This window comes from Puntigrus tetrazona, chromosome 4, assembly GCF_018831695.1.
Source record: "Puntigrus tetrazona isolate hp1 chromosome 4, ASM1883169v1, whole genome shotgun sequence".
Classification (NCBI taxonomy): domain Eukaryota; kingdom Metazoa; phylum Chordata; class Actinopteri; order Cypriniformes; family Cyprinidae; genus Puntigrus; species Puntigrus tetrazona.
In genome coordinates, this window is record NC_056702.1 from 11,307,810 (window position 1) to 11,334,702 (window position 26,893).

General features: G+C 40.0%; 2 protein-coding genes across 2 annotated transcripts; both read left to right on the forward strand.

Moving 5' to 3' along the window:
* Positions 1-16,823: 16,823 nt before the first annotated feature.
* Positions 16,824-18,884, forward strand: myf6 (myogenic factor 6). The gene is made up of 3 exons (XM_043236205.1): positions 16,824-17,380; positions 17,517-17,610; positions 18,010-18,884. Exons 1-3 carry the CDS (start codon positions 16,871-16,873, stop codon positions 18,123-18,125), a joined length of 720 nt encoding a protein of 239 aa, XP_043092140.1. The 5' UTR covers positions 16,824-16,870; the 3' UTR covers positions 18,126-18,884.
* Positions 18,885-23,735: 4,851 nt separating this feature from the next.
* Positions 23,736-26,647, forward strand: myf5 (myogenic factor 5). Its single transcript, XM_043237576.1, has 3 exons — positions 23,736-24,319; positions 25,778-25,853; positions 25,950-26,647. Exons 1-3 carry the CDS (start codon positions 23,867-23,869, stop codon positions 26,141-26,143), a joined length of 723 nt encoding a protein of 240 aa, XP_043093511.1. The 5' UTR covers positions 23,736-23,866; the 3' UTR covers positions 26,144-26,647.
* The last annotated feature ends 246 nt before the right edge of the window (positions 26,648-26,893 follow it).

Here is a 26,893-nt window from a genome sequence, read left to right on the forward strand (position 1 = left end):
AAATAAAGATTTCCCTACCCACTGATCTGATGGGATCATTCAATTATATATGAGTCCTTTTCCACGTCAACAATAACAATACATCAGGATTTAGTCTCAGATGCGTCTCTATCTCAGCTCACTTAGGGGTCATCCTGCTCATCTGTGAGGGGTAAGATGATCTGATCGTTATGTCATTTGTCATGTAACCCAAGGCCTCCAACCGTAATAATAAGGTTCATTTAGTCATAAGACAGACTGACCTGCAAAATGCAGATTATAATTTATACCTAATAAACTGTCAGATTTGACCATATATCTCTAAAAATAAGACATTCCCAGAGCTAACGCTTACGGGTGCACGACCTGTGTATTCATAGGATTAGGGTTTGGTATCATGTGACGTCGTTTTAGGGTTTCAGCATGTTCTTCTGCATATTTATTAATTGTAGATCAATTTTAAAATATTCAAGAAATTAAAATAAATCATCTTTGGGATGTCCTACAGAATATTTTTTATTAAGAATATATATCATATTATATTAAATTTAAAAATGGACAATCTTTCAAGTGTAAGCAGACTTTGTGACAGTCTGCCTTTAAGAATTCAACCATATTTTTAGGCCGTATCACGTTATTGAAACGTTACTATGGATTTGACCTTGTGAGACTCGCTGAGACCATTTGATAGCCTATGGAGGCTTTGTGTGAGGAGGAGATGACCTTAATAGAGGGTCGGGATCCCGAGACTGACCTCACCATGACCTCTGTTTGTTTTTACAGGTTTTGTGCTCTCCTTTGAAACCTAGCCCAAGAAACCAGCCCCCTTCATTAGGTCCTATACCTAAACGTGGCGCAGTCTTACCATTGGGGTCGACAATGTAGCAAACACAAATAAAATACGCCTTTAGTTGTTTTAGCGCCTGATTCTCTTAAAGAATTTTGCAAACGAGTTAATGGCACAACCGAGCCCACAAAATCCGAAATGGCACAGTCTTGCGGGCAGGTTTGGAAGCTACCCACCTATCTAGGCTGCCTATTCGCCTGTTATTTAAGGACTGAGTAAGATGTGGGTGAGTTACACCGTCCTCTTGCCCTTTTGAGTCATCTCTGAAGCCCCAGTGCTCCTGACTCCCTCAGGAGACAGATATTGAGGTACAAAGGTTTAGAGAAACCTACCTAACAACAACCACTTCACCCTTTCATCATCTTTATTTACGCATGATGTATGAAGTGTGAAATGACCTATGTTAGTGATTGCATTCAAGATGGTGAGTCTCTGGGAAAAAACCTTTTTTCTTTCAGTCGGTTCTCTGGCAGTTGATGCAACATGCCTGAAACTCTTTTCACACAGCTGAAATAAAAACGAAGAGAACTTTGGCTTCATCCAGCTTTTATGTCTTTATGTTTTAGATCATGAAATCTTTCGGCAGCCTGTGTGTGGACAGATGAAACCATTTTTTTTCTTTTGGTGACAATGTTTGATGTATCATTGCTACTCAGCTCCTCCCTGTGAAAATCTCCAGAACACTCTCAGAAGCCTTGATTTATATAAGCACGTATACATGCATCGTGATTTATATTTGGTAATATTTTATGAATGTTTTAGACCTATGCATACAGGAGTAACCGCCAAGTACTCTTTAGAAATATAGCCGCGTAGCTCATTTTTATCACAAAGCAAAAATAAAAGTTGCTGTAACTAGTAGTTTAAGTTAACAGTAACAAAAACTGCATTACTTTGCTTTATTGTTTAAAAATGAAAATTCGGTCATTGTTTACTCACCCTCATGTCATTCCAAACCTTGAAGACCTTTGTTCATCTTCAGACACCAATTAAGCTATTTTTGATGAATTCCCGAGATCTTTCTGACACATTTAAGGTCCAGAAAGATAGTAAGGACATCTTTAAAATAATCCATGAGACACTGGACGGTTCAACCGTGAAATTATGAAGCTATAAGAATAATTTTTGTGACAAAGAAAACAAAAATGACGACTTTATTAACCATGGTAGCATTACTCTTGTGAATGTGCGTTGAAGACTGATTTATAGCTGTACTCAAGCGCATAACGAATGAATGGGTGTCTCAGATCATGCAACTTTTCATGCACTTTTCCATTTTACGTTGAAAAAAGAACACGTGGCGGTCTGTTTGTCCAAAACATAGACATTTGGGCCGGTTTACACCATTTAGAAGACCCTCGCATGCACACAGCATCATACTGACAACCATTCAGAATACCTTAACGTTGCAGTTGTATTCTTGGACTTTTTGCGCAATCCTTCATTGCATATTTGCTATCGACCGCCCACTCTGAAGCATTTGGGTATCAGAAGACCAATCGGGGCATCTCGCCAAACTCTGTGAGGAGCGTGACCAGATGAGCAAATCCATAGGAATGCTCCTCAGAACAAGCCGTGCATGGTGCTCTGCACAATTTGTCCCTTTGCACTATCTACTGGGATGCGAACATATCCGTATCCTTCTGCTGTAGCAGGGTTCCTCAAATTTTACCCTGGAGGTCCAATGCATTGCAGAGTTTAGCTCCAACCTTGATTAAAACTCACCTACCTGTGATTTTCTAATGATCCTGAAGACACTGATTAGCATGCACTGATTAGAGTTAAAGCTAAACTCTGGAAAATGGATCTCGAGGTCCAGATTTGAGGATCACTGTACCATAGCATTCTGCTATAATGTTCGCACCCTGCTGTTTGCTTTTTAAAGCATTCTGCATTGCGATAAATGTCGTTGGCAGTGTTATTGCTGAGTTGGATGTCTGCTTCATGACATAATCAGCAACGTCCTCTCAGTTTACACTTACAGAGAGCACAGTGGGTCTCAGCACAAACTGTTCGGCAGCAAAACAATGGCAAATGCTATAGATTTGCGGGTTCTCAGTGATGGTGGGCATGATGATGATTGGGAAGCAGCATCCGTAGCGGCTCTGAAACACTAAAGTTACAGCGCCCCACTGTGTTACACGGTGGGTGGGATAGAGATAAAACAAAGTGGAATCTGCCGCTTTGTTTTCGCTAGCTATTTGTGACCTGTTTTCAGGGTTAATGACCCAAGGTTTTTGTTACCTAGAAAGAAAATCTTGCAAACCAAAATATGCAATGATGATGGGAGGATTTGAAACATCTTTATATATTCTAAGTTTGCTTTTTGTTATTTTTGAGAAGCATTTATGAAACTTTTTCGCGTGTAAATTCATGAGGTGTGAATATATCCATTGGAGGTCTCACAAATCAAGCGTTGACTTCGTGTGTGGTGTTTTGTCCCCCATCTGTCCCCCATGCCCTGCATGGAGAGGGTCAGTGGTGATCCAAGATGAGGGCTGTCCTGTCCTCACCCAGACTGTCTTCACCTCCATTACACAGTGTGAAACAACAAATTAACCAGAGGCTCTCCAAATGACACCCAAAACCAGCACGAGCTTGAAAAGAAAAAAACCTTTTGCCCTTCTGTGTGGTCTGATTTTTTTTTTTGTAGCACAGTAGCTTTCATTGTGTTTGTGTGGAAAAAACAGTATGACAAACATGCATTTTTTATGTTTTATTTTGGCCTTTTTCATGGGAACCATATCCAAATATGTACACAGGCCCTAAAAAGTATGTTAATGCTTTAAAATATCAAACCAAATGGTACTACGAAAGCACAAGCACACTTTTCAAACAAAATGTTTCACTATAAAGATTATATATGTGGATACTTAAAGTAATGCAACACATCAGTCCCCATATCAGGTGACTTGATTACCGTTTGTTTAACCACAGTTTTCTATAATGGTTAAACTATGGTTAGTGTAGCAAAACCGAGGCTGATTTGTCATTACAATGGTTCAACTACTGTACAATAACTATGTTTTGGTTTTATTTGCAGTAAAATGATTGATTTTCATAAGGGTAGTTAACTTGCTGAAGTACACCTGTGATTATTGTTTGCTTGCTGCTTTGTTTCACGCGATCCAGATATTGCAATGCCATTTATATAAGTGCGTCAAATACTCTTTTGTAAAGTTTATGTTCAAAGTTTACTATTAACTACCTTACTAACTATTAATAAGCAGCAAATTAAACATTTATTGAGGGGAAAAGTCGTAGTTAATAGTTAACAAGTGTTACCTATTCTAAAAATTATTTACTGAGCACCTATAAGATTAAACAGCAAGGTACACCCCATTATCAGCTCAATTTTGTGCCTGAAATTGTTATATATTGCTATATATTATCAGTTCCACTTTGGAAAATGGCTTATATGTGCGTTCCCGTATATTCTGTGAAAAGACATAAATAAAGAGATGGTATTGTGGGGCAGTGTTATAAGAATGTGTGCGTAAAATGAAGGTGAGGTGACTGTAGGAATGGGGGGAGAGTATGTGCTCAGATTCCGGGGCCTCGCTACCGTTACACACATAAATCAGTAGAGCGTGACTAAATCCCCAGTAACAGGAGCCGGAGCTGTGGTCCCCCCGGACCCCGCAGCGCACATCAGTGTGTGAGCACGCTGAACCCTCAGCCCCTGCCTCCAACCTCAGCACACACAGCTAACCCAAACACTGAGGTCAGACGTGGACCCCGCTCGCGGAGCACAAACACCCACTGACACCGGGACCTAGACTCCGATAAAGCCATTAAAGCCATTAGAGACAGACATCACCTGAAATCTGCACTGGGGACCCACTGTGAGATCCAATGACGGATGAGAGGTTAAGAACCAAAGACACGCTAAGAAGAAAAGCAAACATTGATGTTCATTGTCTCCGAGCTTGGTTGTATTTTACCCATGCATCATCAAATGCAATGAAGCATTCAAATTTTGGTAACACCGGGACCAATTCTCACACATATTCTGCATAAACGTTTTCTACACGTTTTTCTAATACCCAATACCTAAACTGAACATCTACCTTACTAACTATTAATAAGCAATAATTAGGGGTGTGGCAGTTAGTTAAAAACTGGACCTTAAAAGAAAGTGTGACCCAAAACCTGTACATAACTCATCCCACATTTTTAAACAGTTAAAGAAGTGCGTAGTTAACACTTTATTTTAGGGTCTCTTAACTAGCTGCTTATAAGTTTGCATATTACTAGAATATAAAGCCATTTATTAGTAGTAATATTAATACCTTATTTTACATTACTTTATTCAACATCCATAACAACTGCCTTACTAACTATTAATAAGCAGCATATTTTGAATTTATGGAGGAAAAAAATATATTAAATAAGTGTTAATATTAAATAAGTGTTCCCTATTCTAAAGTGCTACCGTTTAATTTTTTTTGCATACATTTTACACCTGTTAAACATACACTGGAAACACCTTTTATTTTAGGGAACACATATTCAATATTAGCTATTAATAGCTTTCCCTCAACAACCAATAAGCTAATATGCATGCTAAGCAACTAGTTACTAGTGGACAGAGTTTGTCATTTTAAAGTTTTAACCTTACGATGAGATGCAAGAAACCTGTAAAAGGTGTAAGTAATCTTTCAGAACATCTTAGCAACTGCATAGTAAGACATTAAAAGCACCCAGAACTTCTTAGCAACCCAACAGCAAGACTTCGGCATGCACCCTGGAAAACCTTAGTATCATGCCAACAGCTTCTACGTTTGCAATGGCTTTTCCACTGTAGGCTGACAGGTGTAATATTAAAATTTATCTTTTCTTACTCTTGGCAGTATTGTAGTCTAGATTCTCGTTTTCCTTCCCATCATTCCACGCTGTGACTACACCTATGTCATATAATACCTCGTAACACTTAACCTCACAGTAACACTGCAATCTTTACTGCGTCTGAGCAGGTGGGCTTGACCACCAAGACACCAGGAGTTAAAATGCGATGTGTTCATGTTAGAGTAAACAGCTGATCTCTCTCGTCCAAGTCATCAACATGTTTGTTGTTTGTTTTCAGCCTTGTTTACAAGAACCACCCCGGTAGTACATGGACGAGGTCCAACCACGCTGCCGTCGTAGGAATCCATAGAATGCGGGCTGCAGTTGGCACTGACAGATAATCGTTGCTCTCACACCCCTCAACTTACACTCATCCCCAACACACACACACACACACACACCACCCAATCCATAATCTAGGTTTACACAGTAAATTTAGACTCCAGTAAACCTGTTGAGAATAATTCACATATTGTCAAAATTAAGAACCACGGGATACTCTTACAATTGTAAATTCCCTCACCTGAATGGCTGGACATAAAGAAGATCCTGTTTGTCACCATTATGGAGACTGGTTGGACAACTCGGATTTCATTTATGGCCAAGACCAGACACATACATTGCTGAACAGACAGGCACTGCAGCCTGACGGCCAGCTCGCGGCACTTTATCAACGCAATTGATATATATGCACCTTCTCAACAAGCATTCTTGTGGATGACACCGTAGGGCTCCAGAGAATGGGAGAACTAATATGACGTATGCTTAGCTTGCAACCCAAACTCTTTGCTGTGGACATAAATGATATCTCAAACTGACGAGCTGTCGGAAAAGTGTTTTAGGCGGGCATACACCCAGAACCCCTCAGCAACGACCCCTGCACAGCAATGGATAGCCTCTTGGAGTGTATCATTTGATGTAGGCATACATCCAGGACTCTGCATCAACAACCTAACACAGCAACGCATCTGAGCTGCAATACAGTGGACTGTGCATGAAACATAAGAGCTGTTGGCTCATGGGGACCCCTGGTAAATCTGAGCTGGGATATGTCCTGATCCCATTCCCTGACTCATCTCCATTCTCTTATAAAAAAAAAGCCTAAATACCTAGCAATCCCCTGGACATGTAACTCGGAATCACATCTGAAGAATGAAGAACACTAGCAGGAGTAAAATATAAACGTATGTGTATGTAAAAGCAAATGCATTACTTTTGGAGGTCAGTAGGGTTTTTTTCCGCACCATTCTAGTCAGTGGTGTTATTCCTAGACAAACAGTTTCTCAGTTAAATATATATATATATTTAATCAAATTAATTTTATAGTTTTCATAGACATTGAAAGTATTATTTAACTTTTGAGTTATGTATTTTTCATCGACTCAACTTAAAAAAATATAGATGTTAAATCATCACCCTAATTTTAATTGGATGAGTGAAATTTTTTTAAAATAGTTAATAATGTAATTAAACCTGCATCAGTTGAATGAAGTGATTTATTTTTCATTGGCTCAAGTTAAAAAATATATAGATGTGAAATTATTACACTAAATTGACGATGACATTTTTTAATTAGTTAAATCTATATCAGTTGTTTTAATGTTTCAACTGCTGAAACTATTAAGACAAAAATAAACAAATAAATAGCATTTTTTAATTGCAACATTGCATTTTTCTGTTTTATTTTAATTCAATTCAAATTTTTATTTAAGAACACAACAAAACGTGTGTTTTTGTTTTTATTATCTGAAATCATTTCCCCCTAAAACATGAAAAAACTAGTTTGACAAACATAACAGTCTATATCAGAATAACAACAAACGTTGCACTCCGAGTTCACAATATTGACGTTACTACATACTCAGCTTTTCTGAGGTTGAAGGCATTACCTTCTGAATAAAATATAAAGTGTTTTTCGTATACTTAGTCCAGGGGTAGGCAAGAATCCGTCTTGACAGAAGGCCTGAGATCAGTCGCTTCATACATTGCAAGTTTCCTTCCAAGATGAGTCCCGCTCTAGATGGGTTGAGCTGTGGACTTTCTTGATCAATGCCAAAGATTCTTACTGGAGTCTGTCTTGTCAGCTTTATCCCAACAGAGGAAGAAACAGATCGACAAAGACATTACCAAGTCAGTTAGAGAATGCTGTCGTCAAATCAAGATCATATGCTGTGTTCATGCCATGTTCTACTTAAAGCTGTTTATGTCCTTGGACCGGGAACTGTGTGTTTCTATGGCAACACTATCAATGCCTAAATGAATCTGCAGCAGTCAGGTACATTGGTCATGTGGAAGCTCTCAGAAAATTCCCAGATTACCTATGAGTTTACAAAGACATCAATTATTTTTCCAGATTGGAATCTTTACGTACCTGGTTTACTGTAAAAAGAGCTGGTCTTTGAAGTGTCATCTGGTTGCTTGTCGTCAAAAACGTTTTTGTGAAAGGCAAACATTAAAGTCACAGTGTTTATAAGGGCATCTGACTTATTAGGGTTTCATTCATTTTCAGTGTACCTTTAAAATAGATATTCTGCATGGCCATATCCTACATCCCTAATCCTACCCAATACCTTAATTGAACAGCTTATTAACTAATGATAACTAATAAGCAGCAAATTATAAGTTTATTGAGGCAAATGTTGTAGTTAATGGTTTGTTATTAGCGACACTTAAAATAAAGTGTGACTAAATATTTAAGTGTGAAAAAATATTCCCACTGGTGAGAATCTGAACTGGGTCATCCCACTCTCCACTCAGCTCTCTGATAACTCCCAAAAACAACAAAAAACCCCTAGAAATAAGTTACAATCCTCTGTACCTAAGAATCACATATGTAGAGGAACACCAAGAAAAAGACACAACATTACAGTTCCAACTGTGTAAAGAGGTCATTTGAGGCAGAGTTAGTATGTGCATTTTTGAATTCATTTCATGACTTGCTGAGTAGGTCCCCTGTGCCATTGTGGAACAAGAGAAGTTCTAGTGTTTTGTTTAATGTCCACACTGCATTATGGGACATGACTGTATATTTTACCCACTGGGGTTTTGCGGAGATAACTTTCAACAAGCCATTAGGCCAAAGCTGCTTTATGTTATTCCAACGGCATAAAGCAGACAGACCTAATAACCCATGCCAGCAGTGGCTGGTCTCTTCATAATCTCACTCTACAACCCTGTCATTCATCAATATCCTTTTAGTTTCTTTTGGAAGCGACAAATGTGTCCCTCAGATGTCTGTTGTTGTTTCTGTTCCATTACTTAATTCTGGTAATCTTTGTTATAACACAGATTTGGTGTACTGAGTTACCATTTTTCCACACTGCTCATATTAGGAGACTGTTCCCTGCATTGCTGTTATGGGAATGGTCACACTCTGGTAGCTAATTGGTTTTATGGTGCTTTATCGTCAGTTGAATCATACGCTCCCTGAGGCGAGCAAGATTCTAATGATCTTTTACAGGGTTTTACATCAAAGAACAAGCATAGAAGAAAGGCCAAATGATTTGGTTGCATGAATTGTTTTGTTGGAAGTCATTGAGGGGGATATGGTGAATATCAGTTTTGCCAAAGATGTAAGAGAACACAGTAGACAGGATGCAGACTGGATAAGGGTCATTGGTCAGGGAGTTGTTGACACTAGCGGAAGTAAGGTCAAGGAAACAGCTGACTATACTATCAACAAACTTAATGAAGGTGGAAAGGTAGGTAGAAACCACCCCCCATTAATAGTTATACTCCATAATTTCATACTTTCCCACTTGCTAATTGGAAACCATGCTTATGTTATTCCAGCAAGGACTTTAGCTCTATCCATCCCTCGCTGATAGTTTCTTTTGGCCTCTAATCTGATGTGAGGTCATCGTAAGTTAGCTGGCCATTGAGACGCTAACCTCGCTCTAGCGCTAACTGATGCACTTCAGCCGTTGTGCCTTTGAACCAACCCCCTTCAAAGCCCTAACCCATCAGGAAAATGCAGATGCCATCATTATTTTCCTGGCTAGCTTTGAAACCCAAACCCCCTCATCTCTGACCTGCACATCGGAGCCTGGTGATGATGACAGTGAGAGATGGCGTCTGTTTGCTTTGCTTTAGTGTAGTGGAGCTTCTCTCTGGGCCTTTGAGCCAGATCCGGGGCTAGTTTCAGCCACTGGAGGCTAAAGCGTAAAGGAGGAGATGCTATCGTGCCAAGGAATGGAGCCAGAATGGTCATCAGGGACCCGAGTCCTGGATGGGTAGGAGAAGGCCAGGGGGACCGTGTTTGTGCAGGCTTAAGTCCGAAGGGTAGAGAAAAGGGTCAGGCTTTGCACTGTGACTAGAGATAGCCTCTGAAGAAACACTATATCAGGAACTGATTAAGCTCCTAATGCCTCTTGAAGGACAAAGGGTTTGACAACGCTGAAATGTAGCCAAGGCCTTTCTGGATAAATAAAAGATGGCAGCACTCAAGCAGGTTCTGGCTGAAATTCTAGTCTGTTTTCAGTTCGTGCCACTTTCAACTACAGTAGCTAAGAGAGAAAACTTTTTGTGGAGAAAATGAGATGTCATTTGAGCATAGACATGATGCTTACTTGGCTTACTTTTCAAGAACAATAATCATATCTCAGAGTCCACTTAAACCATTTAGTGTCTATTTTCTGAAGGCACCTACAGGATGACTATGATGTAGATGTCCTAGAGCGTTGAAGGGTTTGGATTAGTTATGGTAGCTGTTAATATCTTGTCTGTTTCCTGATTGTACATATGCTGAATGACCTTGTTTCCACTTCATCATGGCAAATTGGGCCAGAGCTATATTTTACTCATAGGGGGACTTGACCTTTAACCTTGCGGGTGAACGAGGTCACAACCCAGGTGGGGCATTGTCATCACTGCCGTGACGTGGCAACTTAACCTCCAATTGGCCGGTTGGATTTCCAGGTGTGAACAGAGCTAATATATGACTTGTCCGTCATGCTAAATGAACATTTCTCTGAAATCAGCCCGTCAACTTTGGAGCCTCCAGATGATGAGTTTGACCTGAAAGCTGACTGTTTGGAGTTCATGGTTCGGCTTGACTCAGTGTCCCTTTATAGCTGTGTGTGTCATCAGTGATGCAGTGATGCAACATCCATGACTCATTATTAACCAAGTACTCCAAAGTTACAATAATGAATCACATCGGATGAGAGACAGCGATTATGATTGATGAACAGAGATTTGAAAAGTGGAAAGTTCCTAGTATAGTAACAAAATTACAGTTAGATGAAAAACATGTTGAAAACAGTTGAGTATGTTGCTATTTAGCATGCCTTTGTCTAGCCGCATGAACATATCCCAAATGTTAGCCAATACCTAAACTGAACAACTACCTTACTAACTATTAATGAGCAGCACATTAGGAGTTCATTGAGGCAAAATTTGTAGCTAACATAAATGGTGACAAATACTTATCAAGTCAAGTCAAGCCAAGTCAAGTCACCTATATGTATATAGTGCCTGTAACAACGAAGATTGTGTCAAAGCACTTTAACTTATCGAATAGGAAAATAGTTTGTCAATGATTTAAAATGACAATATTAAACATTCAGTTTTTAGTTAGAGGCAATCAGTTATGTAATCAAGTACCCTAGCTTAAAGCTGCAGACTGTAATTTTTTGCGCTTAAAATTTATATAAGTATGTACACCATGAATCCATTTTCCAAACCTTGTTGTTGGCATGTCCTGAATCACTACGGTACACTTATAATAGTTGTATATATTCAGAGTATTTAGACTGGTGCGGGTAGGTACTACTGCGGAGAAGCCCAGCATGATTCATCATAGATATAATCTGAGAGAAGTAGCTCTGGCTAAAATGTTATTCTGCAAGAGCAACTAAAGTTACAGACTGCAGCTTTAAGAAAGACCCCTAAATTTCCACATTAGCATTATCCTCACTGGGAGTATTGTCATGAGTATTTATATCTCGACTGCAATGCAGAAAAAGGACACTATCTCTGAGCATATTATAAGTGTTACATAATGGAAAGTTGCCATAAAACACAGTGGTGCCAGTACATATTTTGACAATGTTAATGCCAGATCCCAACTCAAATAGAAATGTATGGGTTTATTTTTTATCATCTTAAATATGCTCATCTAGCATACATTTATTTGGACTGTATTAACGATAAATTAATACAATTTGTGACTCAAAAATAGTTTTGCACTTTACAAGCTCCTCCAAAGTTAAAACAGTTTTTAATTAAAATCATCAGTATTTCAGAAATGTAGCGTATTTCTAATGTTTAGATGAGCATTTCAATACGTGAGGTACCCTATTCCTGGGATGCAGGTCAGATAGACTCTCATCTCCGCCACAAATGTAGATGAGCTCTCTAACAACACATCCCTAGAGCTTTATGCCCCTTGGCAGGATATCCCATGATTCTCTCTGACAGCTGAAGCACCAGCTCCTTGACACGTGGAGAGATTTATCAGCAGAGGCGTGACACTCTGGAGTCCTCTGGAGAGACGTACATGAGAACGGAGGAACAAACAGCGTTCTCTTTTCAATGCGAATCGCTTCAATGAACGGATGGAAATTGATCCCAGTGATCTGTAAAGAAAAATGGTGGGATTTGGATGTTAAAATGCTTTAATGTGAAAAATAATCTTAAGTAGGTTAGTTCATCCAAAAACAGAAAGCTACTCACCCTCATGTTACTAAACTAATGTTAAAGAATCAACTGCTGGAAAACATGACATTGATTTCCCAGTTATACATTATTCAGTGGGTGGCCACATTTAGAGACCCAAGGCCTCTTTAAAGACTACTGCCAACAATTTTAGTTTGTGGTTGCTAAAACCAAAAAAAAGAGTGTGAATCAGCACAGTGACCTCCATCACTTTCTCCATTAAGCAACCCAGAGATGCCATGAGAAAATAAAGAAATGTCATATTCAGCATTTCTGTCTTAACCGGTGGGTTATTTCTATATTTAATTAATTATATGGTTTAGAGACACATACAGGGTCCTACACATGAGACATGTTTTTTTAAAAGGTGAATTTGTGGCAACGATAGATAGATAGATAGATAGATAGATAGATAGATAGATAGATAGATAGATAGATAGATAGATAGATAGATAGATAGATAGATAGATAGATAGAATAAAACAAAAGCATTCTCCAGCAGTCAAATACATAGATATCCCTCAGAATAGGTAGTTCTAAGAAATATGTGGAAAGCTGCCAGTGTGGGATTATATGTTCTCATCCATCAGTCGTGGGCATCTGTGGGGAAGTTCTTGGCATATATTTGAGTGCCCTTAATATATGCTCATGGTGTGCTGTGTGAATTCTACTACAAAGTTTTTCCCAGAAAAAATGCCCATTCTTAGGTTTTGGAGATCAGACATTCTACTCCATCTGCACTTTATTGTCCCATAGGCCTTTTCAACTTCAATTTCGCATTTGTTACATTCATTAATGCAAAGAGATGAGATTACACGAGAAAGGGAAGCAGGATCCTTAACTGGGCTCCAAATTCATGTCACTCAAGTAACTTGGCACACTGCCCATAGTTATGGCTCCAGTGATGCAATCTTTAATATCTTTCCGCACTTACAATTAGTAAACAATTCCCATGCATAGTAAATGCATTACATGAAATAAGCTGAAAGAAGCAGCCACGCTTCTTTACTAACAAACCATATGATATTTTGCCCCAATAAAATACTAATTCGCTGCTTAGCAATTGTTAGTAAGGTGGTCATACAGTTTAGTATTGGGTAGGATTAGAATATGGTCGTTCTGATTATGTGCTATATAAGTACTAATAAACAGATAATATTTTATTAACAGGCATTCTAATGAGTAACTAGTTAATTGGGAGAATTGGTCCATATAATAAAATGTTAACAAAGAAGCTTAGGAACAGGTTTTAACTGGATCTATTCACAGGAAACTAATAAAGCCCAAATATATCCCCACATCCTAACCCGGCAATAAACAAAAGGAATCAGCCCGTATCACACTACACGGAGGAATTCACAGAATGCTAAATATGTTTATGGCCACACATTTTATGCGACTAGCTCGTTACAACAATAGGATGTGGTTACAAGAATGGATATGAATTAAGATGACTTCTTTGGATTGCCTGTTAAAAACAATGCCAAAACGTTCAGATAGCAACTTCAAAATGAACTGGTTTGGCATGAAAAAGCTATTAAATGTGAATTTAAAAGGAAATAATATTTACCTTGGGATACACGTATCTAGTTTCCATTGGTCATATTCATTAGCGTTCCCACTTTATATTATGTGGCCTTAACTACACATATAATGTAATCCTTTGATACAATGCACTTATTGTGTACATACCTGTTTTTACATTGTACTGAAATTGAAATACATCTGTAATTGATTTCTGTAATTCATTTTTATAATTACACCGTCGATCCACCCTTACCCGCGTCCCATCTCAATAGCGGCAAAAGCTTTTTACAATGCAATATAAACACTCATTGCACTTTTACACTGTACTAATTTATTTATGTAAGTACATAGTGTTTAAGGTCACCTGGTATCAAGTAGGACCTAATCAACTAGTGAAAAAATACAAATGTGTTGAAAGCGAAGTACAACCCAAGGACATGTCACCAAAAACTGGGACATCTAGTCTCCCTAAATGACACAAATCCTTTGTAATAACTCAAAGGGCCCGGTAACATATTAGAATCACTTTCATTTGTACCTGTGTTTTCAAATAACACTTTTCAAAAGTTGAAAAGCAATGAAAGGCATTCATCGCTCTTGGGCACATGGTCTCTGTGGCTAATCCCTTGAGATCAAGTGAACATGCGTGGGCTGCTCTTCCTATGAAAAGCCTTGTAAAAGAAAACTATGTTCCTTCCCTGAGTGCTGAATGACCAGCTGATGGTCTTTTGGACACTGGCAATGAAGGCGTGCTGATTAGATATGCTCTGTAAAGCTTGATTGAAGACAGCAGTCGGGATGTTGGAAATGGTACAAATATAACGATTCTTATACGGAGCCGTATGCACAGATACACACGTTCGGGAATAAAAAATAACACGTAAGGAGCATTTTGGTATCGTTACGTGGTATGCGGTGGAGAATGGACATCAGCGATCAGTGCAGAAGAGATTTATGACCCAGTATTCAGCCTGTAGGCCGTAAACTTTATCGGTCACAGGGTGACGGAGGATGTGTCCACTATGATAGATGGCACCTGAATGATTTAACCCTTTGCAAAAGCATGAAACATGTTGACGTATAGCAAGTTTCAGCACTTGCTCAGGGGTAAACAAGCACACTTATCCATCATAGGCTATTTATCTTATTCCTTACGAATGCAATACGCTTGCTTCAAGGCGATCAGGTGGATCGATATCAAGTACAAAGCATGAAGGGTGTTTATTTTTGCCTTGTCGTCGCATTTGCTCTGTTTGTACATTTAGGAACTATATGCGGTAGTCTAAGAGCAATATGAGCCGTCAGCAACCTGCACCCTTCAATAAAGCATCTCGCACGGATCTTGCACAAAAAACGTCAGAGGACACATAACACTTCGGAAGGGCCTTTCATGTGTTTATGGATTTAAGATAAATGGTTCTTATAGCTATTTTTACTTCACATGTGTGAGCTTTTCAAAAGCCATTTTGCCCGCACGCATTCCAGGCTATTTTTATGGGGCATGAAAACAAGACTCTCGTCTTCAGCATCCAGCGTTTCTCTGTGTTTCAGAAACTAAGCCTGTTTTTATGAAGTCGGCCCACAATTCAATTCGCAGTATAGATGTTATCTCGTGCAGTTTTCTTGGTAAATGACTTATATCGAATCACTTTATTGTCACTGGATTTATTGTCGCATACACGAGAGTGAGCCAGCCATGTATTGATAGAACCGCTCAAACTTCAAGCTTATGGGTGTGTGTGTAATGCTAATATCTTAGGTTTCTTTGGATGAAAATATCTTCTGAATGTATATTTAAAAAGTACAGAATGCACTAGACCTTTTTGGATATGCAAAAAATAAGTGAGTTCGTATATGTACTGTACAAATAATGCATATGTGGAGTAATTCGCATTGGAAAAAGTGGCAAATATTACATCGAGGAGGCTTGTTCTTGCTCTTTATACACAAATACTTTGGTTAAAGAAAAAGAGTACTGACTATAGTGGGGCATGTTGTCACACTTTATGAAGTAGGTTGTCACAATTGGAAATGAGGCTCAAAAAACACCTAAAACTTTAATTAAACAATATTTTAAAGTCAAACAGTTGACAGTAGCCATTGACGTTCACAGTATAACCATTTTTAACAGCATATTTGTGCTCAACAGGATAAAAGGGCGTCCCTTAATATGCAAATAATGTTTAAAATGTAGGGTGCTTTACAATAAAAGTGATCATTTATGATGCATTTTTTACTTGAATAAAATCAGCTAATATAGATATATTAAGATATTTTACCTACACGCACACACACACACACACACACACACACACACACACACACAAAACATTGCTGAACATTTATACAGTTATTACCCTGGAAAAGTGACTCAGATCATTGGACACATGCTGACAAAAGTGATGCATGCCGTCACGTAATAGAAATGACATTACTGCAGTGGAAACCTGCTGTTTATACAGAGAGAATAGTGTTGTAGAAATGATATGCAATTTATAGCAAAGTACAGAGGACAGAAATTTGCATTAAATTTATTATAAGAATTACTTACTTTTCAACCAGTAGAACATAGGACATTAGAATAAGTAAAACTTGTTAACTATTAATTTTCCCTCAACAAACCCCTAACTTGCTTCTTGTTAATACTTAGTAAGGTAGTTTTTAAGTTTAGGTGTGGGGTAGGAATAGATACATAAGGTCATGTGGAAAAAGGCATTAATATTATATCATATTCTAATAATATGCATGCTATTCAGCAACTAATAGGTGTAAGGTAAAACTAAAGTGTTATATAGTAGCATGCACATTGTTTAAGGCGTACTCTAATGTAAAGCGTCCCTTTTATTTCTCACTCCGACTTCTTTGGTCCTGAAGGCCTACTGAAACGAGTCTGAAGCCCTGCAACAGCTAAGCGCTGGATAGAATTTCACATTCTATATTTAAGTCCCCTGACTTGTGTCACAGGGCTATTTAAATGCCAACAGTCTTACTGTCAAAACAGCCTACAACAACATGATGGACCTGTTTGAGACCAACACTTATTTTTTCAACGATTTACGTTATCTCGAGGCGGACCATGGGACCTTGGACATGCCTGCAGTGTCCCCGCTCTACGACGGGAACGACAGCCCTCTGTCTCCGGGACAGGATCCGGTCCCGTCCGAGACGGGGTGCGAGAGCAGCGGGGAGGAACACGTCCTCGCGCCCCCGGGGCTGCAGCCTCACTGCGAGGGTCAGTGTCTTATGTGGGCTTGTAAGATCTGTAAAAGAAAATCCGCGCCGACCGACCGCCGAAAGGCCGCCACTCTGAGAGAAAGGAGGCGGCTTAAAAAGATCAACGAAGCGTTTGAAGCGTTAAAGAAAAAGACGGTGCCCAATCCGAACCAGAGGCTGCCCAAAGTGGAGATTTTACGCAGCGCGATAAACTACATCGAGAAACTTCAGGACCTGTTGCACACGCTGGACGAGCAAGAGCAGAACTCTAACAGTGATCCTTACACGTACAGCGCGAAAGAAAATCACGTAAGAACCCGACGGGTCCACGCGCTCCGGCGGCGGCTGGGTCCACGCGGTGCCGCGTGTCTGTATCAATGTTGCTTTTGTGCTAAAATTACATTAAGAGCCGTATTAATGCTTTCCATCACGATTGCCTGTTCAGGTGGCTCCCAATGAGTATCACTGGAAAAAGACCTGCCAAAACTGGCAGGGGATTCCAGATCATTCCAACTCCCATATGACCGGTCACCGAGAAGGTTGGTACACAGACGCGACGTTCGTGGGTTTAACACAGAGGAGTTTAGTCGTTAAGGGCTATAGTTGTTGTTTGCCGATGTGTCGTGCGTTGGTGGTGTGCGTAATGGCCTGCGCGTAGTTTTTGCATGAACAAAGACAAAACTGCATCGTGTTGGCGTAAACCTGAATGATCTCAAAAACCATGCTTTCCAGAAACTAATTTGAAATGCATCTGTGCATAGTTATATTTGTGTACGTCTTTTTTGCGCGTGATGGAATTCCCCGCGCGTTGCGTGCGACTGTCATGTGTTTATTTCTGAAATCTCTTGTCTGTGCACATTAAGTGTAGTATTCCCTGTCGTGTCCCCCCCACGTGTTTTTCCTCGACGCGACTGATGCGCGTAATGTGTGTGTTCCAGAAACCTCGGTGGAGTCTTCAACGTCCAGCAGCCTTCGTCGCCTCTCCTCGATCGTTGACAGCATTTCCACTGAAGAGACGAAAGCTCGCTGTCCCGACCAGATCACCGAAAAGTGAAACTCGAGCATCCACCTCACATTTCCTACGTGTACTTATTTCCATGAGCTGGTGTGAATGTTCTAAACGTAACAGGCAACACTTGCGATAACTTTTTACGCAGTCAGCGTTAAATAACCCAGGTCACGTTCAATTAGAAAAAATCATATGCGTGAAAACACGTTTCTATCGACATTTCTGTATCTTCGTAGCATTTCTTGGCTTTCCGAATGTAGCTGTGATTTGATCTGTTATGAGCACTGTGTAATTAATTGTGACCCTGGAGCGCAAAACCAGTCAGAAGCAGCACAGGTATGTTTGTAGACATCTTTTGCACTCTCTAAATTTGCACATTTTTAAATAGCTGTACATTGTCCTATCCCGACAAACCAATTCAAATACATTTTCGGCTTTCAGATGATGCCTCAATCTCAAAAAAATGACACTCATGACTGATGTTATGCTCCAGGATCACAAATAATGTATTTATTATGTATTATGAAGTGTTCCCGTGTAATATTTAGTTGTTGTTTTCTTTCTTTCTCTTCATAAATGACCATTCAGTGTAGTTGCTGCAGCTAATTCCAGGTTGATTTCAGGGTCATTAACATCAGCAAAATGATTCGTGCCAATTTATGTAGTCTTTCTAAAAATGTACATATTTTGTAATATATATTGCTGTTACTTAAATTATTTTCTAAATTAACAAGAAAAAAACGAAGCACTTGATCACTACAGGATATCTTTCCAACATTAAACACGAAAAACATCGAACATGTACTCTGCATTTTTTTTATTTGTATCTGCATTATTTATGATTATTTTTCAAATATTAGTAAAATTATATATTTTTCAATTGCTGGGGATTTAAGGTTTTGATATGCCCGCGTCTTACAATGTTAAAACATGCCTGCCTTTTATTATAAAATTGAATCGTGGCATTAAACAATTAAGTCGTTCAACTTTAGTAGGGTTTAAATGAATTTAGCATCTATGTTCGCTCGGCGTCCTGGTTCGGTTGAATCTATTTTGAGTCGTAACATTAACTTAAAGGTCCCGAGCTGAAGGTAACAGGCATCCACGGCCCGCAAGGATGGCCAGGCACCAAATGTCCTCATTAAACCCATTGAATTAAGAGTCTCTGTATTCCCCCACCAGCCTTGACCAGTCCCAGATTTACGAGTATTAACGGAGTGTAAAGTATGACCGGCCCTGAAATAGCCCTGGCCTTTCCCGTTAGTTCCAGCTGGCCGTGCAGGACTTGGGATTGGCTGCAACGAAAGCCGCCGTATCTGTCTCATGATCTGAAGTGGAAGGTTGGTCGGGGGGAAAATATTGCAAAGCCGCAAGCAGCGTGACAGCTATCACAGTGTCGCAGGCCCGCGAGGGTTTTCCCTTCGGATGGAGCGTTGGGTTGCATCGCATTTAGTGGTGGGCTTTAATTTGCGAGTGTGAATGCGCGTGAGCTTGGCAGTTATCCATCGGCAGAGCTGATCTCTGCGGCGTTTCCATCTCTCACAGCGCGCTGTCTGTCAGGACCGGCTCTCTGATCTTTCCATTTAACACACTGCCACCTTTGACCTCATCACAGACACGAGTTAACTTATGTACTCAAGCTCTCGAATGACTCGGAATGAGCAGCGACCTGCGCAGCGCACATCTGGGAAACAACCTCCTGATATAATAATCAAACAATAGGCTTTTGCACTATGTCTTTTATTAAGCGCACCATAAAAACGGAGCCTGCTGGCCTGACGCGTGATTGTTTATTCGACGCGGTGGTGTATGACTTATTAGTTAATTGCACATTTTAATTTGTTTTCGTTTCGATTTTAATGGGTCTATTTGCATTTGCAGCATTTCAGCCCTGATGAAGGTACTATGCCAAAAAGCATTGACGAAATAAACAATATTATTTTTATTCCGTTTCCTGTATTTGGGCTTGTCTTTTTCGCAACTGCTGCGGTTATGGTTTTAAAAGGAAATATTGAACATTTTGCTGTTGCAAAACACTGGGGTCAATAAGATTTTTTAAATGTTTTTGAGAGCCAGTATATAGTATACAGTATACTACAGAATACGGTTTTATTGTAAAATGTGATTGCAATTTAAAATAACCGTTTTTATATGCAAATATATTTCAGAATTAATATTATTCCTGTGATGCAAAGACAAAATCAGTGTCACGCGATCCTTCGAAAATCATTCAGATATGTTGATTTGCTGCTTATGAAACACTTCCCATGCTTAATATGTTTGTCACAACTTATTCTTTTTTTTGAACATTTTGTAATCAGCATATTTTTTTATAGGAACGCATCGGTATGTTTCTGATTACGATCATAATACGTCTTGTAAAAACAAAGCTAAATCCTCTGCGTTGGCGACTACACACTAGAAGTAATTGTCTGATAAGTTATATGGTATTAAGAGCAGGGCACTTCAAAGAGATTCATTGCTCTCTTTTTAGTGAGCCAGACTGTAACCAGATACCTCTGTCTACAGTGTTGTTTTAATAGTATCTCAGATGTAGAGATGGCGCAGTTTTATTTAGTTTTTTATTAGCCACGATGCCCGACTCCTTTAGCAGACAGAGAGAAATCACAATCGAAAGGTCTTGACAGATTTATTGCTTGATTTGCATACGAGCATACTAGGAAGCACATAACAACTACAAATGTGTCATTAGTTTTCATCAAAGGGAGACACAGTGAATGTGATTATAGCATCTTGCCATCTGGGAATCATCCCAGAGGAACATTTTATTGCTCAGAGGCCTCCAGAGACTTTAAAACGAAAACTACAATCAGATACAAATTGTACAATGTAACATACACAATCTATCTATCTATCTATCTATCTATCTATCTATCTAATCTATCTATCTATCTATCTATCTATCTATCTATCTATCCTACCAGCCCAGTCTCATGAAAATGTGTATATAAAGTACGCAAAATAAAAATTTATATTGATGCGCAAAAATGGACTTTGGCGTACATATGACACGCACGTGATAGACGTGCATATAATACGCGGTCTTCGCGTGCACGTAAGACATTTGTTAGCGTGCATATGATACGCAGTTTTCGAGTAAACATGACACGCATCTACACCACAACCCTAAAGCATAAAAAAGTCGTTTTTATTCGACGTAGCATTTTTCGTTTATATCCGGCGTACTGTTTATACGCACGTTCCCACCTTACGGTTATTTTGCACCATTCAGGTTTAAGCGACGCTGTATGGAGTAAAACAGAGGGGAACGCTCGTAAGATACACAGCCAAAGCTGAACTGTGGGATTCAAGATGAAGAAAACGCATTGCTTTGGATCTCCAGTTATGGAGCCATTCTGATGTCCCACATCACTGGAGCTGAGGAAACACTTCCTCTAGCTGCCAGACAAATGCTGTTGCCAATCACACCATCTGACCACGTGATCAAATATGATACTGTCATTGCTGATGGAAAAAGTGCAGCCAATGGCTGGTCTTGGCAAGCCAAAGAGGGATGGAGAAGAAACGAGTGGGTGGACGAACGGCGCGTCTTTTCACTGTTTTCCTTTAGATTTATTCACTCTTTCTAATGTCATGGATATGTTCGACGTGCACGACGGGGAGTTTGAACTGCACTCTTACAAACTCTCAAGAGACGATAAAACTAAGGGCCCGCACAGTGAAAGAAACACGAACGCTCACCCTCTGCCCTACACTTAACACAGTCCCTGACCCTTGACGACAGCCCTCGGAAAAGCCCCGAAGTTCCCCCGAGACGCCGCACTGTTCCCGAATCTCAATCGTCCCGGCCGTCTCCGGACCCTTGCGCGGTCGCCATATGCTTACGCAATCTGAGTGGGACTCAGTTATCCACCGCTGTCGGGTTTTCTCGTTGTCCGCGTTGTTAACAAATCAGTTGTCTTTGATCTGCGCGACAGCTAAGCGGCATTATCCCCGGCCGATGTCTTCTTCAGCTGTGCGCAATACAAACCGCACCGGCTCTTCGTGTTTTCTTAGGTGCGCGCGGTTCCCAGACGCTGGAGAGGCCAAACGTTTTAGCACGTTGTGAGAAATATCCGCATTGTATCTTTATTAGCTGTCAACACTGATGGCTCGAGTAATGACCTCTATACAGCAATAGACGGTGATTTTAAGACACTTCATCAGTGTTACGGTTATAATAAAAATGTGTGTGTGTGTGTGTGTGTGTTTATAGCTTAACTGCCTTTATGCACCATTTGTAAGTGCTCATAAATCGAATCGTTTCGTTTAAAAAAATGTTATGCAACAGGTTGCTATGAAAATAAACGTAGGCTACTCAAATGTCAAATATCATCAACAATGCAGTATGTATTATACAGAGAATACAGCCTCGAAATGAATTTGTAAATATTTCTGATTGTGTGTGATTACTGACATTTTACATAGACACACACTGAAATAGTTATTAATTGAATTAATTTTTTTTAAGGCAAATGGTTGCAATGCATTTATTTTAGTTACATTTAAATAAATACATTTAGTTGACTAACAGTCTAAATTTTATCTATGCAAACCTACCTTTAAAAAAATATGTGCATATACATTTTTTTAGTGCACACACAGACGCACGCACACCGGTTTCCGTCTTTTATGGGGACATTCCATATAATGTTTTTTTTTATAGTACAAGCTGTGTTTCTATCCCCTACCATAACTCTAACCCAAAACACCTCACAGAAAGCTTTCTGTGTGATATATAAGCTTGCATCAAAAAAATGTCATCACAAATTTACTGGTATTACTATACTTGTGGGGACATTTGGTAGTGAATACCAGTACATGCACACAAAACACACACACTTAAATACCAAAAGAACTGATGATAATTATTGAAATATTTTTTTTTTTTACCTATAGTATAGAAAACATATACCATAATTGAAAAACAACACGTGTATATGAAAACATACAAAAACAATGTAGCGGAGATCTCGCCACACAGTTGCTAATGAGCTACTTAGAAATTTAATGAGCTTTAACTTAACTAACGCAGACACGCTATTTCTGACACCTTCATCCACGGTCCGGATCTTGAGTTGTGTATCTGCGTGAGTGTGTGTCTCTGAAATGCTACACCAGCCCTTACAGCTGGGCCGCATCTGCAACGCTGCTCTTTCCTCAAGCGTAAAATTAGCCAGCAAACTCTTAAACATGGAGTCGTTCTTGACCGCTTCGTTTACAGACAATAGAAGTTGCATGTATTTCTTTGGTTTTGTATTTTAATGCATCTTCACTAAAATGTAGCTCATCTCTTCGACTTTCAGGGGGCCTCGCGCATATGTATATCTGAGGGGTTTAACTATACGTAAAGACTTTTAATAATCGATACAAGTTCTTGGACACAGCTGAAGACAAAATGGCTGTAGCTGAAAATCTCGAAGTTTTCCAATTAAAGTGCAAAAAACCCTAAAGTAAGTAAAGTAAGAGCTAAAGTAGACATTTAAAGAGTAAGGAGTTTCTTCACATGTATGTTTATTGATGATAATTCCCTGTCACACTGTGGAACTGAGTGAGAAACCACCCCTCTGCACAGATGTGGGAAACTCAGTAGGGGTGTTGGGTTTGGGTGGTGAAGAAGGGGGGTCGCTGAGCCCTGTCTTGGCCAATGGGGCATGGTCATTAGGGCTGACCAGAGCGGGCCCCGGCATATAAGAAGGGCCGTATGGCACCAGAGAAACCACATCACTCACTGATCACCTACGACCACACAAACCCAAACAATCATGGACGTATTCTCTACATCCCAGATCTTCTACGATAGCGCTTGCGCCTCGTCGCCTGAAGCTTTGGAGTTCGGTCCCGGAGGTGAACTGGCCGGGTCTGAAGAGGACGAGCACGTCCGGGCCCCCGGGGCCCCGCACCAGCCGGGTCACTGCCTTCAGTGGGCCTGCAAAGCTTGTAAGCGCAAAGCCAGCACGGTGGACCGCCGGAGAGCCGCCACTATGAGGGAGCGCCGCAGGCTGAAGAAGGTGAACCACGCGTTCGAGGCACTACGCCGCTGCACCTCAGCGAACCCCAGTCAGCGTCTTCCCAAGGTGGAGATCCTGAGGAACGCCATCCAGTACATCGAAAGCCTTCAGGAGCTCCTCAGGGAACAGGTGGAGAACTACTACAGCCTGCCTATGGAAAGCAGCTCTGAGCCCGCCAGCCCTTCCTCGAGCTGTTCTGATAGCATGGTAAATATGACTTTCTTACTCTTTGAGTCAGTCTGTGGGGTTCAGATTGATTGACATCATACCGAAGATCTGTCAAAACTCAAATGCTCCTGCTTCCTCTCCTAGAGGGACGTTTCTAAAGGTCAGGGCTCAAATGCATGACAAAATCCATTGGAATGTGTATCTTTCCATCTTAGAGATTTCCATCTTATTGTAAGGGCCTTGTCCTTGTCGGTCTATGTTTTCGTCTTTATGTTTTATCTCGAAAAGCACACAGAGCATCTATCCATCAAATGGAGTCAGTGATGCCTGGGTCTCAGCGTGACAACAATAAATTGCTGCCCACATCTGGCTCTTTTTATACGCTAAGATATAAGCTTACTGCTGTTTGTCAGGGAACGTCTACAGTACATGTGGCACATTGTAACATATAGGTTAGGCTTTGGACTAAATAATTAACTTTTTATTAAGCTTATTATCTTACCTGTGCTTCAATGCTGCATTATGTTTAATAAGCTATATGTATATATATATATACAGTTTATTGAAAACACCCAAATTGAAATGGTTTACTATGAGTCAAAACATGTTTGCTAATGACACTAAGATTCACTTTTATGTTCATACGATCATGACCGTATTCTTTAATTCGGGCCTTACAGTTTAGGCTTGCTAATTTATACTGGTGCAAAATTAGAGAGGTCTTCTAAACTCAGTTGTTCCTAATTAGCTCTGCTACAAATAGTAATTGAGACGTTACCACGTCAAGCACATTTTTTAATTTAACTGTTTTTTGTTAATTAACCTTTATGTAGAAGACCCACTGGGGTTAAATTCTCTATTGCGTAAACGACATTGCTATTCACTTCGGAGACGTTGAGCCATTAGTTGACAAAGAACAAGACTTTCCAGATCGTGATTGTCCTGAGCGAGTTAGTTTGTAAACTTTTAATAAGATAGTACATTCGTCGAGATTAAAATGCCTTTTACAAGTGTGACCCGGCTAAGAAGGCTACAGAAGTCAAACAGCAATGCTATAAACAACGTGAGATGTTGGTTCCTCAGTAAAGGGTTTAAGAATATAGGATATAGTAATGGCTTTCCCACTGGACTCTTTATAACCCAATAAAGCCTCGGTAAATCCAGCAAACAGAGACTGGCAGGAAAGTGACGGCCGCGCCGCATTCCTGACTGCCTGCATGAGCTGCGCTGCTGCCAGGATTTTCTGCAGATTTACTCAGAGAAAGTGTCATCTTGCACAAACTGGTGTGGCTTCCACTGACTCAATCAATTCGCCACGCCTGAATCCCAGCATAGCGTGGGAGTCCCTCGCCAAGTAACCGGTTTGTGAAAGAAAGAGACACAGTGAAGCGCTCGGACCCTGCAGTCGTAGAGGAAGCGATCGATGCATGTATATGTAATAAGACGTGCAATGCTTTATATTTATGTTTGCTGATGGAACTGTGTTTTTCACTTTAGGTTGACTGCAACAGTCCTGTATGGCCTCAGATGAATCCAAACTTTGGGAACAACTACAACTTCGAAGCACAAAATGGTAAGAAACAAGATCATTTAATTTTTTTTCCCCGTTCTCCATGTCACATATTGTTTGTCACCGATTACACCGTTTCCTCTTTCTTTACGAATGCAGCTAGCGCAATGGACAGAGCTCCCGGAGCGTCCAGTTTGCAGTGTTTGTCCAGCATCGTGGACAGGCTGTCCTCTGTAGATACAGGAGTTGCAATGGGAATGAGGAACATGGTTGCTCTCTCTCCAACTGGAAGTGATTCCCAGTGCAGTTCTCCAGAAAGTCCCAGCAACAGACCGGTCTACCACGTCCTGTGAGAGGGAGCGAGACGCTCTGCGGCACCCGTTCACGTTGCATGTTCATTTATGAAGTCTTTCGGATCGTTTGATAATGCTTTCAGATACCAATAAGAATGTAGTCATTGCAAACCTCCATGCATCACAGTGACAACGATTTGCCTTCAAAATCACGGCTGAAATGCGAAACAAAGGCTTGGTTATAATATGTGACCATGCTTTAAAAAAGCCGTACTATGCATAAAAAATATGTCACACAGTGGATGTTTTTTACCATGTTGACTGGCTGTACAGCTGTACTGCATCGAAACTGGTTTTATTTAATCATTGAGGTACTGTATTGTAATATTAGCCAACTTAATGTTATCCACGACCTACCATCATTTGTGTTGTAAATAAGATTGTACATAATTTAAATAACTGTTATTGTATTCGCGTAATGTCGTTTCTGTCGTATTTAATGAACATTCTTGCATAAAGTGACTTTTTTTCCCAATAATAAATTTCAAAAGTTGTATTTAATGATACCATTTGTCACTATCTGACTTGAAACGAGGAATTAAATCCTCGGGTGCTTTTTGCAACGCGTCTCAGTAAATATTGACTGCAGCTTGGTCCCAATCATACGCCATTTGTCAGCTGCTGGGAAATCATGGGTGTCGGAGGAGGACAGTTGATAGTGTGATGAGCTGGATGTTGAAAAAGAGAGAGAAAGAGAGGAAGTGAGCTCTGCGTGCCTGTTTGCTTAATGTAACAAATGCTACACATCAT